The sequence below is a fragment of the Meles meles genome, chromosome 3, assembly GCF_922984935.1.
Source record: "Meles meles chromosome 3, mMelMel3.1 paternal haplotype, whole genome shotgun sequence".
NCBI lineage: Eukaryota > Metazoa > Chordata > Mammalia > Carnivora > Mustelidae > Meles > Meles meles.
In genome coordinates this window covers 104,890,337-104,904,647 of record NC_060068.1, presented here as the reverse complement: position 1 = coordinate 104,904,647, position 14,311 = coordinate 104,890,337, and the positions used below count along the sequence as shown (strand labels likewise).

Genomic DNA, 14,311 nt, shown 5'->3' with positions numbered 1-14,311 from the left:
AATCCAATAGAGCATTCATGTAGCAACCAAAGTCCATAAAGATGGCAGGACTTGGATATAAACAATAGTATTCATAAGTATACCTTGAATGCCGATTCCCATGTCTACTCTTGACAACTGCCAGAACAATGGTGGCAGGAAATATCCAAAACTGGAATGGCAGATTTCTCAGTGTGGGGCGCCTGGGTGGCTCAGTGGGTTGAGCCTCTGCCTTCGGCTCAGGTCACGATCCCGGTGTCCTGGGATCGGTGTCCTGGGATCGAGCCCCGCATCCGGCTCTCTGCTCGGCGGGGGGCCTGCTTCCTCCTCTCTCTCTCTGCCTACTTGTGACCTCTGTCTGTCAAATAAATAAATAAAATTTAAAAAAAAGAAAAGAAATAGATTGAGTTTAATTTAAGAATAACGTATTGGATGGTCACTACTCCTGGCCAGATCCAAGTCTGCACTGGTCTTCATCAGAAAAGTTGCTGCTTGTCAGTTATTTTGCCCAGCTGTATTATAAAGTATTAATCTCAGAAGTCTTCCCTCCCTGGCTGCCACGTTGTTTGTCAGAGATTTGGATATAAGATATAACAGAGAAATATCTTTAAGGTTTTTCTGCGCTACTAAAGACTTAATGAAAACTTCTAATGAAGCACAGATATTGGTTTTTAAAAACCCACTAATAAAACCCATAGATTCTAAAGCAATATTGAAGAACAGTGTGTATTCCAAGATCATCAATCATGAAAGACTTTCTGGAAAATATACTGGTCTGATGTAAAAAAAAAAACCAGTCCATCCCTGGGGCACCTGGCTGCCTCAGTTGGTTAAGCATCCAACTCTTGCTAGTACCAGGCAAGACACTTATTTCACAAAGCTCAAGCAAACAGGATTTCAAAATAAAGGTGACTCAAGCAGGGGAAATGAAGAAGCTATTTTCTTTCCCCAGAACGAATATGCAACTAATGGTTTGGAAAGGGAAACTTGCATAAAAATCTTGATAGATTATGGAAAAACTTAGTTGTTTGTATCCCTGATAGAGTGAAAAGCAAATTAAGTGTTACAACAGGTCCATAGTTTCCACCTTAAGTGCCAGAACACTCCCTATGAAATTAGTTTAAAATTTTGGGATCACTGTAATATTAATATAACTATAGTCATGAAAATAATAATATCAAAATACAAGTGGGCATTTATTTTCTAAATGTTAAGAAAAGGAATCTGTGATTGCCTGGTATTTTTTTTACCCAATTGCAGAAAATAAATGGGAGATCTAAAAAGTGTTATACCATTATAACATTTAATAAATCATCCATTCCAATTTTCTGGAAATTATAGGGGATAGAGGAACAAGTTAAATGATACCACAAGGAAACAATCAGACAAATTCAGAATGTAGAACATCTTACAAGACAACAGGTCTGGATACTTTAAAGAATTCAGTGTCATAAAAGGGGACTGTTCCAGAATAAATAGATTCAACACCTAATACAATCCTGAAACTTGGTTTAAAAATGAATTTTCTAAGACATTATTCATAATAAGTGGTTAAAAAGTATGTTTGTAAAAGGATCTCTGGAGTACATATGAGTCCTTATCAAAATTGAATAAAACTGAGGAAGAATAATGGAAAAATAATGAGATTTAATAGGGACTGGATTTCAGATAATATCATGGAATCATTGTTAATTTTGTTAAGTGTGCTGGTGGGATCATGATTATGTAGGATAATGTCCTTAGACTTAGGAGATGTCTTCTGAAATATTTAGCGGTGAAGTGAAGGTATTTTTATGTAGAATTAAAATTTAAAAATATACAGAAAGAATAAATACGGTAAATATGGTAAAAAAATAAGTTTCAAATTTGGATGGAGGGTAGAAGTATGTTTAATTCTTTTAACTTTTATATATATTAGAAACATTTCTCAATACAAATATTGAACTTTTTTATCAGAATGAGAGAAAGAGCACAAGTGGGGAAGAGGGGCAAAGGAAGAGAGAGAGAGAGAAACTTAAGCAGGCTCCACATCCAGCATGGAACCTGACATGGGTCTGGATCTCACAACCCTAAGATTATGACCTGGACATAAATCAAGAGGCACTTAACCAACTGAGCCACTCAGGTTCCCCCAAATATTTAATTAATAGACTTAATTTTTTAAGCAGTTTTATGTTTTACAGAAAATTGAGCAGATAGTACAAAGAGTTCCCATATAACCACTTTCTCTCACAGTTACCTAGTATTAACACCTTGCATTAGTGTGGTACATTTATTATAATTAATTAACTAATATTGATCCATTATTATTAACTAGAATCTGTAGTTTATATTAGAGTTTATACTTTGTGTTTTATGGGTTTTGACAAACACATACTGCTATGTATCTACCATTACAGTATCACAGAGAAACAATACCTCCCAGATATCCTGTGTTTTAGCTCTTAATTCACCTCCTCCTTCTATCTGGCAACTACTAATCTTCTTAATTCTTAATTTATCTTTTGCCTTTTCCAGAATGTCATGTAGTTGCAAGTAATTGAGTATGTGCCTTTTCAGACTGGTTTCTTTCACTAAGAAATATGCATTTAAATTTCCTCCATGTCTTTCTGGGTTGAAAACTCACTTTTATCAAATATTTTAAATACAAAAAGATAGAAATTTTAAACACCTAACAGCAAATTGCAACGTATATATCTTGTTTGGCACCCGATTTAACAAAGTATCTCTAAGAAGATATTTTAAAAAGATAATTGGGGAAAATTCAATACTTACTATTTGCTATTATGAAAGTATTACCATTGCTAGATGTGATAACTGATTTGAGGTTATGTTTAAAATGCCCTGATCTGTTAGAAAATTTAAAAAAAAAAAGTTGATACATTCACATGAAGAAATTTTCCAACTATTTTTGGAGATTTTCGTGTGGTCCAAATGTGTCAAATTTTAGGGAAATGTTAAGTGAGAGTGGTGCAAGAAAGAGACAGGAGTAAGAACAATATTTCACATCCATGAGAATGTTATTTGAATACTGTGCTTTCCCTGAGTTTGTATAGTTTTCTGTTTCTCTTGAGCACGAAGATGGTAACCTAGCCACCACCCAGACGCACACATGCCCAACCTCTAAATAAAAACTGGAACCTGCCTACTCAAAGCCTTCTTTCATCCTGTGACTGAAGTTACTCCCTTTCAGTTTCTCAAGTTGGTGTTTTCTAATTTAAAAAAGAGCCCCTTCGATCTGTGAGAAAACTGGAATGGAAATGCCATGGTCACTATGGGTGCAATGAAAAAGTCTTTGGAAATACAGATAAAAGGTTGAGACACTACATGAAAATACTCCATTTAGACTGGCATCTGTCTGAAAGGAGTAGGATGTTAATGTTTTGGATAAAATAAACACTCGGAAAGGACGCGGGGTGGCGCTGCAGCATTAAAAGTAGAACAAAGAAAGCTGCCAGCCGGCGCTCCTTAACCCACATGCTCTGCTAACCCACAAGCAGGAAGGGGAGGCTTTCTAAGGTGTTTCCAACGGGAAATCGGGGTCTTAGGCGTCTGCACTTATGACAGTACCCGCAAGATACTAGGTGATAGAGTCCGCCACGACGCGAGCTGAGACTGGGTCAAGTTTGCTGGGAGACCTGAAAGCGATGGAGGCCGGAGAGGGGAAAGAACGCTTTCTGAGACAAAGGCAAGTCTTGATATTCTTTGTTTTGCTGGGTATAGCTCAGGCTGCTTCTGAGCCTAGGCACTACTCAGTGGCTGAGGAAACGGAGAGTGGCTCTTTTGTGGCCAATTTGTTAAAAGACCTGGGGCTGGAGGTAAATGAGCTAGCTGCACGGGGGGCTCGAGTCATTTCCAAAGGGAAAAAAACGCGTTTGCATTTTGATAGGCAGACCGGGGATTTGTTGTTAAATGAGAAATTGGACCGGGAGGAGCTGTGCGGCCTTGCCGAGTCATGCGTGTTACCTTTCCAGGTGTTACTGGAAAATCCCTTGCAGTTTTTTCAGGCTGAGCTACGGATTAGGGATATAAATGATCATTCCCCGGTGTTCCTAGACAAAGAAATAATTTTGAAAATTTCAGAAAGTGTCTCTCCCGGAACTACTTTCCTGATAGAACGTGCCCAGGATTTAGATGTGGGAAGCAACAGTCTCCAGAGTTACACAGTCAGCCCCAATTCCCATTTCCATCTTAAATTACAAGACAGTCCTGACGGCATATTACCACAGCTGGTACTGGACAAAGCTCTGGATCGCGAGGAACAGGCTGAGATCAGGTTAACTCTCACAGCACTGGATGGCGGGACTCCACCCAGGACTGGCACTGCCTTGGTTCGCATCGAAGTCTTAGACATCAATGATAACGCCCCCGAGTTTGCAAAGCAGTTTTATAAGGTGCAGGTTCAGGAAAACAGCCCCATTGGGTTCCCGGTTGCCATAGTCTCTGCTAGCGATTTGGACATTGGAACGTATGGAGAAATATCTTACATATTTTCCCAAGCCTCTGAAGATATCCGCAAAACTTTTCAAATAAATGCAAAATCAGGAGAACTCTTTTTAACACAGAAATTGGATTTCGAATCCACTCAGACTTACACATTAAATGTTCAGGCTACAGACGGTGGAGGACTTTCTGGAAGTTGCGTGGTGTTTGTCCAAGTGATGGATTTGAATGACAACCCTCCGGAACTGACTATGTCAACATTTATCGATCACATTCCAGAAAACTTGGAGGAGACCATAATTGCTGTATTCAGCGTTTCAGATCCTGACTCTGGGGACAATGGAAAAATGGTTTGCTCCATTCCAGATGATCTCCCTTTCTTCCTTAAACCTTCTGTTGAGAATTTTTACACTCTAGTGACAAACACAGCTCTGGATCGAGAGACAAGAGCCGAGTACAACATCACCATCACCGTTACCGACCTGGGGACCCCCAGGCTGAAAACCCAGCACAACCTAACGGTGACGGTGTCCGACGTCAACGACAACGCCCCGGCCTTCAGCCAGGCGACCTACACCCTGCGCGTCCGCGAGAACAACAGCCCCGCCCTGCACATCGGCAGCGTGAGCGCCACCGACAGAGACTCGGGCGCCAACGCGCAGGTCACCTACTCGCTGCTGCCGCCCCACGACCCGCAGCTGCCGCTGGGCTCGCTGGTGTCCATCAACGCGGACAACGGGCAGCTGTTCGCGCTCAGGTCGCTGGATTTCGAGGCGCTGCAGGCGTTCGAGTTCCGCGTGGGCGCGGCCGACCGCGGCTCGCCGGCGCTCAGCAGCCAGGCGCTGGTGCGCGTGCTGGTGGCGGACGCCAACGACAACGCGCCCTTCGTGCTGTACCCGCTGCAGAACGGCTCGGCGCCCTGCACCGAGCTGGTGCCCCGGGCGGCCGAGGCGGGCTACCTGGTGGCCAAGGTGGTGGCGGTGGACGGCGACTCGGGCCAGAACGCCTGGCTGTCGTACCAGCTGCTCAAGGCCACGGAGCCCGGGCTGTTCGGCGTGTGGGCGCACAACGGCGAGGTGCGCACGGCGCGGCCGCTGAGCGAGCGCGACGCCGTCAAGCACAGGCTGCTGGTGCTGGTCAGGGACCACGGCGAGCCGCCGCTGTCGGCCAGCGTCACGCTGCACGTGCTGCTGGTGGACGGCTTCTCGCAGCCCTACCTGCCGCTGCCGGACGCGGCGGCGGCCGAGGCCCGCGCCGACCCGCTCACCGTCTACCTGGTGGTGGCCTTGGCGTCCGTGTCGTCGCTCTTCCTGTTCTCGGTGCTGGTGTTCGTGGCGGTGCGGCTGTGCAGGAGGAGCCGGGCGGCGTCGGGGGGCGGCTGCTCGGGGCCCGAGGGTCCGTTTCCGGGCCACCTGGTGGACGTCAGCGGCACGGGGACCCTGTCCCACAGCTACCAGTATGAGGTGTGTCTGAGGGGAGGCCCTGGGACCAGTGAATTCAAGTTCCTCAAGCCAATTCTTCCCAGTTTCCTTGCTCTGGGTGAAGAGAGGATTAGTGAAGCAAACCCCAGTTTCAGGGATAATTTTGAGTTCAATTAAGTATTAAATAATAACGGTCTACTGAGCCTAGTCTCAGTTAATTTGTGGGAAGTTCTTTTTTACTGCCTTGTCCATTGGGGTTCTTTTTATTTGGTAAGAAGCTATTGTGTTCCAATTTAGTGCATGTTTCTGGTGTTTTTAGATGTGTTCACTTGTGCTTTAAGGAATGCAAATTTCCTTTTTCTTTTTGTTGATTAGTCTCACTGTAACTTAACTGAATTCAACTTAAAGTGTGAAGGTAAATTTTTGTATTTTCGGAAATCTTTAATTTTTAAGTTAGAGCACCTTTTTCCAAACTCACCTTCTGCAGTTCCTAGGTGATTTTGCAGAACTTAAAATTTTAAACATTTTTAAATGTTTGCAATCGCTACATAAGCTTATTCTTTTTCCAACCCAAAATATTTGTGTTTGCATATTCTTTTAGACTAGTATAACTTTTATTCTGTTAATTCATATTGACTAAAACCATTAATATATGCATATTCATTAATAACAAAGCAATCTATCACACTTTTCTAAATATGTACTTCCTTAAAGTGTCCATAAATGAAGATTATGATTCCTTAGAGATTGTGACAACCTTGGCTACTGGATTCTACAAACCATTCACATCAAAAGTGCTCGGTCAACCACTAATATTCTCAAATGTAGCTATATAAATAGCATGTTCAGTTGTTTTCAAAGTCATGCAAATCTTCATGCTATTAAAGTTTTTTTCTTTAGGGCACCTGGGTGGCTCAGTGGCTTAAAACCTCTGCCTTTGGCTCAGGTCATAATCCCAGGGTCCCAGGATCAAGCCCCACATCTGGCTCTCCGCTGAGCAGGGAGCCTGCTTCCTCCTCTCTCTCTGCCTGTCTCTCTGCCTACTTGTGATCTTTGTCTGTAAAATAAATAAATAAAATCTTTTAAAAAATAAAATAATTTTTTTCTTTAAACCTTTGCTCATTTCGGTTCCTCTTTAAAAGTTACTAGTTTTAGCAATTACAAACCATCTGTTAACTTTGAGCACATCCTTAAAATCAAAAAGATGAGGAAATAAAGCTAAGTCCTTGTCCTTGACAAAATTTTAGAAACTTCAAATGTAGTTTGGCACTGCATTTTTTCAAAAAATTTGGAGCATTTATGATTCCATTGGAAATAAGCCTGTGTGGAAAAGATTTATCTTATTCTGGCTATATATATATTTTTGCACTAGCTACTTTGGTCTTTCCCTTTCCAGTTCCCTAGGCTTTTCAAAGCCTTTTTTCTTTTTAGGTTCTTGAATATGTTTGTCAATAACTCTCCATTTGTTGTATGGTTAGCACAGTAATTGGAGGATTATAGGCTCTCAATAAAAGTTTTGAATAAGTGATTGAAAGAAAAGTGTCTTTATTTTATCTTGTGATATTTTGATATTTAAAGACACTGAAATACTCATAAAACAAACTTTTGCTGGAATTAAATGCTCTCTGATGCATAAGGAATTACATATATAATTTTTGGTTATTAATTGAACTGATCACTGTTACTGACAGAGTATGCATTTATCAGTCCCTCTTTCCTTCAATATATTTTTCCTTTCTCTCTTCCTAATTTGAGCTTCCTCTCCTGCCTTCTAGCTTAAGGAATATATATGGGGAAATTGTGTTTTTGATTTTCTAATTTCAATTTCCTTGTATAATTCCCTAAATGATTCATCCAACTTTATTTCTTGCAGTTCAATTTCAGATCTATACATTAAAACACATGTTTAACTATTAATGTTCTTCAGCCTATATTTAAATTCTTGAATCATTTTATGTTTATTTGCATGAGCTATACCATTAAAATTACAATATGAATTTTAAAGTCGCCCTTTTGAGATTAGCAGTGTGGAGCACTGCTGATACTTAGTAGGATCTTGGGTAAATCACATAATTTCTGCTAATAAAATGCTAATAGCTATTTCTATAGCTTGAAATTATGATCAAATAAGGTACTATAAAGATACAGAAGTATAATTGCTGTTACTTATAGTATTACTAGTAGTAAGAGTAATTCTAATAGGTGATCCTCCATGTTACATTCCTGATAATCGTGAAGATGCTAGACTAACCTCTTGATATTTGAGCTATTTCATTTCTCTGCCTAAAACCTTGGAATATCTTCCTTTTATTCTTAGAATAAAATCCAAGCATCTGTTATTTGCCCACAGTTTATTTCTCCATCCTTCTATTCTCACTCTCGAGACAGGACGTTTTGGGTACACTGTCCTTTTATTATCTAGAATAGCTATAATTTACTGTTGCAGGCCTTTACATATCAGTTTCTCATATACGTTTTCCTCCCATTTTACAGTCTTAGTCTGTAAGTTAGCCTGTAAGACAAACATCTTATCCTTCATCTTCCATATTAGGTGGCACAACTTTGATGAAACTTTTTCACCAACCACCCATTGAGTCAGGTCCTCCTACTGCATGCTTTCAGTGCATTCAGTACATTTCCTACATAGCACTTTTCAGTTTGTTTGAACATATATTTAAAGTCTATTCACCCCATTAGATGGAAAACTATAAGATAGACATGATTTGCCTTGTTACCACTATATGCCTAACTTCTACAAACTCAACGTATTTCCACAGATAAAATAGTTATACAGATGAAACAGTTAATATAGTTTACATAGATGAAACCAGCAATTGTAAAATTACTGTGAAATAAGAAGAGAAATATCTATGTTCCTTGAGTGATTGTGAAGATTTGAAAGGAACTGGGCATTTGTGGCCTCTGACTATGACATGACCTATTATAATTTTTCATCACCTTGCAGGAAGTCATATTTTCATAGCATTTTTCCTGATTATAAACGTAACTCATTCATGGACACTTTACAAAATCTGGAAAATAAGAGGAAAATGCAAGTAGGCTATGAAGCATATCATCATTTAGAATTTAAAGCAAAATCCTTTAAAGTTTATGAGTAATAATTGCAGATGGGCAGGAAGAGTAGCTCTAACAGCGAAATCATATAAATCAGCAAAAACATGTAAATGAGGACTCTTACCAAAGACAGTGGGTTCTTTTTAAAGAACGCATTTCATTTCCCTAGGTTGTGTTTTTTAAAAACTCATTTAACACAAGAACCTCCTCCAGTAGCATCAAATGGGCTACTCCCTTTATCAAGGGGAACAAGCAATTTAAAAATCAAAACACCCATCCACCGGGCCTCCTGCCTCAACATAGCACCTTCTCTAAGATTTTTAAGCTACCAGCGAACGCATGGTGGCGCTGTTGACTAAGACGGCGAATTAAACCACGGGCATTGTGCGCACTCTGTAAGGCACGTAAACTAGGGGGTTGAGAGTCTGGGCAGATTTTAAGCAAGCAAATCTGAGCCTTGGAAAGGATTATTCGCTAGACTTTCTTCAAAGGTTGGAAGGCAAAAGACTGCGTTTGTTAGCACTGCCGGACGCTTAGTTTGACGTGGCGGAAAACACAATGGAGGCCAGAGGGGAGCGCTTTCTTAGACAAAGGCAAGTCCTATTTCTCTTTGTTTTTCTGGGTGGGTCTCTGACTGAGTCTGAGTCAAGACGCTACTCTGTGGTTGAGGAAACAGAGAGGGGCTATTTAATAGCCAACCTAGCCAAGGATTTAGGGCTAGGAGTAGGGGAACTGGCTGTGAGGGGAGCCCAAGTTGTGTCTAAAGGGAACAAACAGCCTTTTCAGCTCAACCATCAGACCGGTGATTTGCTCCTGCATGAGAAATTGGACCGGGAAGAGCTATGCGGCCACACGGAGCCATGTTTACTGCACTTTCAGATATTACTGCAAAACCCTTTGCAGTTTATTACAAATGAGGTTCAGGTCGTAGATGTAAACGACCATTCTCCGGTATTCTTTGAAAATGAAATGCAGCTGAAACTCTTAGAAAACACGCCACCAGGAACCGTAATTCCTTTGGAAAATGCTGAGGACTTGGATGTGGGAAGAAACAGTCTCCAAAACTACACAATCACTCCTAATTCCCATTTCCATGTTCTCACACGCAATCGTAGGGATGGAAGAAAGTACCCACAACTAGTGCTGGACAAAGCGCTAGACCGCGAGGAGCAGCCAGAGCTCGTTTTGACCCTCACCGCGCTAGATGGGGGCTCTCCACCCCGGTCGGGGATCGCCCAGATCCACATCCTGGTCTTAGACATAAATGACAATGCCCCAGAATTTACACAGTCACTCTATGAGGTTCAAATTCTAGAGAACAGTCCCATTAACTCTGTTATTGTCACTGTCTCAGCTTCTGACTTAGATTCTGGAAATTTTGGGACAGTATCATATGCATTTTTTCACCCTTCTGAAGAAATTCGCAAAACTTTTCAGTTAAATTCGATTACTGGTGAAATCCAACTAGTCAAATATTTGAATTATGAGGTTATGAATACTTATGAAGTGGACATAGAAGCCAAGGATGGCGGGGGCCTTTCAGGAAAAACCACAGTGATAGTTCAGGTGGTTGATGTGAATGACAACCCACCAGAATTAACCTTGTCCTCAATTACCAGCCCTATCCCTGAGAACTCGCCAGAGACTGTGGTGGCTGTTTTCAGTGTTTCAGATCCTGACTCTGGAGACAATGGAAAAATTATGTGCTCCATCGAGAACAATCTCCCCTTCGTCCTGAAACCATCAGTAGAGAATTTTTACACCCTACTGTCAAAAGGAGCACTAGACAGAGAGAGCCAGGCCGAGTACAACATCACCATCACCGTCACCGACCTGGGGACCCCCAGGCTGAAAACCCAGCACAACCTAACGGTGACGGTGTCCGACGTCAACGACAACGCCCCGGCCTTCAGCCAGGCGACCTACACCCTGCGCGTCCGCGAGAACAACAGCCCCGCCCTGCACATCGGCAGCGTGAGCGCCACCGACAGAGACTCGGGCGCCAACGCGCAGGTCACCTACTCGCTGCTGCCGCCCCACGACCCGCAGCTGCCGCTGGGCTCGCTGGTGTCCATCAACGCGGACAACGGGCAGCTGTTCGCGCTCAGGTCGCTGGATTTCGAGGCGCTGCAGGCGTTCGAGTTCCGCGTGGGCGCGGCCGACCGCGGCTCGCCGGCGCTCAGCAGCCAGGCGCTGGTGCGCGTGCTGGTGGCGGACGCCAACGACAACGCGCCCTTCGTGCTGTACCCGCTGCAGAACGGCTCGGCGCCCTGCACCGAGCTGGTGCCCCGGGCGGCCGAGGCGGGCTACCTGGTGGCCAAGGTGGTGGCGGTGGACGGCGACTCGGGCCAGAACGCCTGGCTGTCGTACCAGCTGCTCAAGGCCACGGAGCCCGGGCTGTTCGGCGTGTGGGCGCACAACGGCGAGGTGCGCACGGCGCGGCCGCTGAGCGAGCGCGACGCCGTCAAGCACAGGCTGCTGGTGCTGGTCAGGGACCACGGCGAGCCGCCGCTGTCGGCCAGCGTCACGCTGCACGTGCTGCTGGTGGACGGCTTCTCGCAGCCCTACCTGCCGCTGCCGGACGCGGCGGCGGCCGAGGCCCGCGCCGACCCGCTCACCGTCTACCTGGTGGTGGCCTTGGCGTCCGTGTCGTCGCTCTTCCTGTTCTCGGTGCTGGTGTTCGTGGCGGTGCGGCTGTGCAGGAGGAGCCGGGCGGCGTCGGGGGGCGGCTGCTCGGGGCCCGAGGGTCCGTTTCCGGGCCACCTGGTGGACGTCAGCGGCACGGGGACCCTGTCCCACAGCTACCAGTATGAGGTGTGTCTGACGGGAGGTACAGGGACCAATGAATTCAAGTTCCTCAAGCCCATTTTTCCCAATGGTCTGGTTCAAGATACTGAGTGAGACTTCAGCAAAGCTCCAATTTTAAGGATAGTTTAGGTTTCATTTACAGAAGAGTGAAAAAAATATTTGTCTGGCTATGGTTGTTTTCTTTTGGAATCAAGAATCTTGTTGATATAACATTTTGTTTATATATTGATTTTACTTTGTGTTGTTAATCCTTGCATATTCTTCTTTCATCTGCTTCCCTTCTTACTAAGGCAGTCTTACTGCCTCCTTTCCTTTTTCTAATAGGTGAGCAAAAATACTTTTCATTTTGGTTTAATGAAGATTTCTAACAGGTTTGCTTAAAGGAACTCATCTCAAATTCTATATCTAAAGCAATGTAGATCGAGTTGCACACTAGTTATCTTATAATTTACCCTGTATAATACAGTCAGATGTTGTTCTTTACAGCATACTTAAAGCAGCTTTGTAATTAATGAAGTTTGTGGATTGTTAAAAATTTGTTTTCCTTAAGATGTACCTTCTTTACGGTACAACATGCTTTTAAGGACATAGTAAAGTGAAAGTAATATATTTAGTTCACTGTTTTGACATTGGCAATTAATATTTCAAAATTATATGCATTTACACTGACAAAAATGCACACAAAATATAAGCTATAAGTCAAATTACTCTTGGAATTGCCTAGAGTATTTTCATGATGACTGAAGAAAAAAAATTAAGTGTAGAGCATTTTGAACAACAGATTGTGCCTTTCCATTTTGCATGAAAACTTTTGTTTAGTAAAGCATCTGATGTGATGACAATTTAGTTTGTAAATTCTGAGATATAAATGCTATCAACCCAAAAGTCATTTTTTAAAGATTTTATTTTTTTATTTATTTGAGAGCAAGAGAGTGGGAGAGGGGCAGAAGGAGAGAGAGAGAGAAAGAGAATCTCAAGCGGACTCCAGCTTAGCAGGGAGCAGGAGGTGGGGCTCCATCTCAGGACCCTGAGATCATAACTTGAGGGGAAAACAAGTCCTGGGCTCAACAGGTTGAGCCACCCAGGGGTCCCAGCCTAAGCCTCATTTTTTTTAAATTTTTCAAGAAAGCACATGCATATATGATCTCTAAATGCATTATGGTAAAAGTGGTGTCCCATCCAATCCTACTTTTAAAATTAATATCTAGGGGGGCCTTGGTGGCCCAGCCAGTTAAGGCACTGACTGTTGACTTTTAGTTTGAAATTTCAATTTCTTTGCTTGAAGTGTTAAAGAAAGTAGATTGTGAATGTCAATTACTCAATTACCAGTGGTTAAAACTAGTGAAGTAAGTAAGTTAGCATACCTTTTATAAATCTTTCTTAGTCCTTAAATATGGCTTTCCTTATAAATGAGGACTTTAAAAATGTCAAAGTTTTTGTATATCCCACTACTTTTATTCTCTACTTATACTTGCTTTTCAGAGTAGTTTCCTATATATTTTATTTTTTAAAAGATTTTTATTTATTTATCTGACAGAGAGAGATCACAAGTAGGCAGAGAGGTAGGCAGAGAGAGAGAGGGAAGCAGGCTCCCTGCTGAGCAAAGAGCCCGATGCGGGACTCGATCCTAGGACCCTGAGATCATGACCTGAGCCGAAGGCAGCAGCTTAACCCACTGAGCCACCCAGGCACCCCTAGTTTCCTATATATTTTAAAGCTAGAAATCTGTTAGTTGTAATTCTGAGTTACTTTTATGTCTAATGCTGATATTCTTAGCCAATAGTTTGGTTGAACATAGATTTTATAATTTAAACTCATTTTCCTTCTGTTCTTCTAGTATTCACCACTGTTGATAAAAAAGTATGAAATCAGTATAATTGTCATACTTTTTTTTTTAAAATATTTTTTATTTATTTGACAGAGAGAAATCACAACTAGGCAGAGAGGCAGGCAGAGAGAGAGGAGGAAGCAGGCTCCCTGCAGAGCAGAGAGCCTGATGTGGGGCTCGATCCCAGGACCCTGGGATCATGACCTGAGCTGAAGGCAGAGGCTTTAACCCACTGAGCCACCCAGGCGCCCCTAATTGTCATACTTTTATCTGTAAACTTCTTTTCTCTATTTTTTAAAAAGTAATTTCTATGCCCAGCGTGGGGCTCTAACTCAGAACCCAAGTACCAACTGAGTCAGCCCAATGCCCCTTCTTTACTCTGTTTTGGATTTTTTTTCTTTATTCTTGACGTTCTGGTACTTGCTAGGTCCCAGCCTGAGATCTACACAATACATTGATTTTGTTTGTTTGTTTCAGTAACTTTAGTTTTTTTTTTAACTTGTATTTGGTCAGCTTTCACAACAACTTCGTTTTTTTTTTTAATTTTAAAAATATTTTATTTATTTATTTGAGAGAGAGAGAGAGAGAGCATGAGAGGGGAGGAGGTCAGAGAGAGAAGCAGACTCCCCATGGAGCTGGGAGCCCAATTCAGGACTTGATCCAGGGACTCCTGGATCATGACCTGAGCCGAAGGCAGTCGCTTAACCAGCTGAGCCACCCAGGCGCCCAACAACTTGTTTTTTATTCACAATTGTTA

The 14,311-nt window shown here is 42.6% G+C and overlaps 2 protein-coding genes across 2 annotated transcripts; both read left to right on the top strand.

Annotated features, from left to right (window-relative positions):
- Positions 1 to 3,444: 3,444 nt before the first annotated feature.
- On the top strand, positions 3,445 to 6,773 carry LOC123937924 (protocadherin beta-2). The gene has a single exon (XM_045998766.1). The coding sequence runs from the start codon at positions 3,627 to 3,629 to the stop codon at positions 6,018 to 6,020; it is 2,394 nt and encodes a 797-aa protein (XP_045854722.1). The 5' UTR covers positions 3,445 to 3,626; the 3' UTR covers positions 6,021 to 6,773.
- Positions 6,774 to 9,368: 2,595 nt separating this feature from the next.
- PCDHB3 (protocadherin beta 3) lies at positions 9,369 to 11,937 on the top strand. The gene has a single exon (XM_045998875.1). It carries the CDS (start codon positions 9,477 to 9,479, stop codon positions 11,817 to 11,819), a length of 2,343 nt encoding a protein of 780 aa, XP_045854831.1. The 5' UTR covers positions 9,369 to 9,476; the 3' UTR covers positions 11,820 to 11,937.
- Positions 11,938 to 14,311: the final 2,374 nt, after the last annotated feature.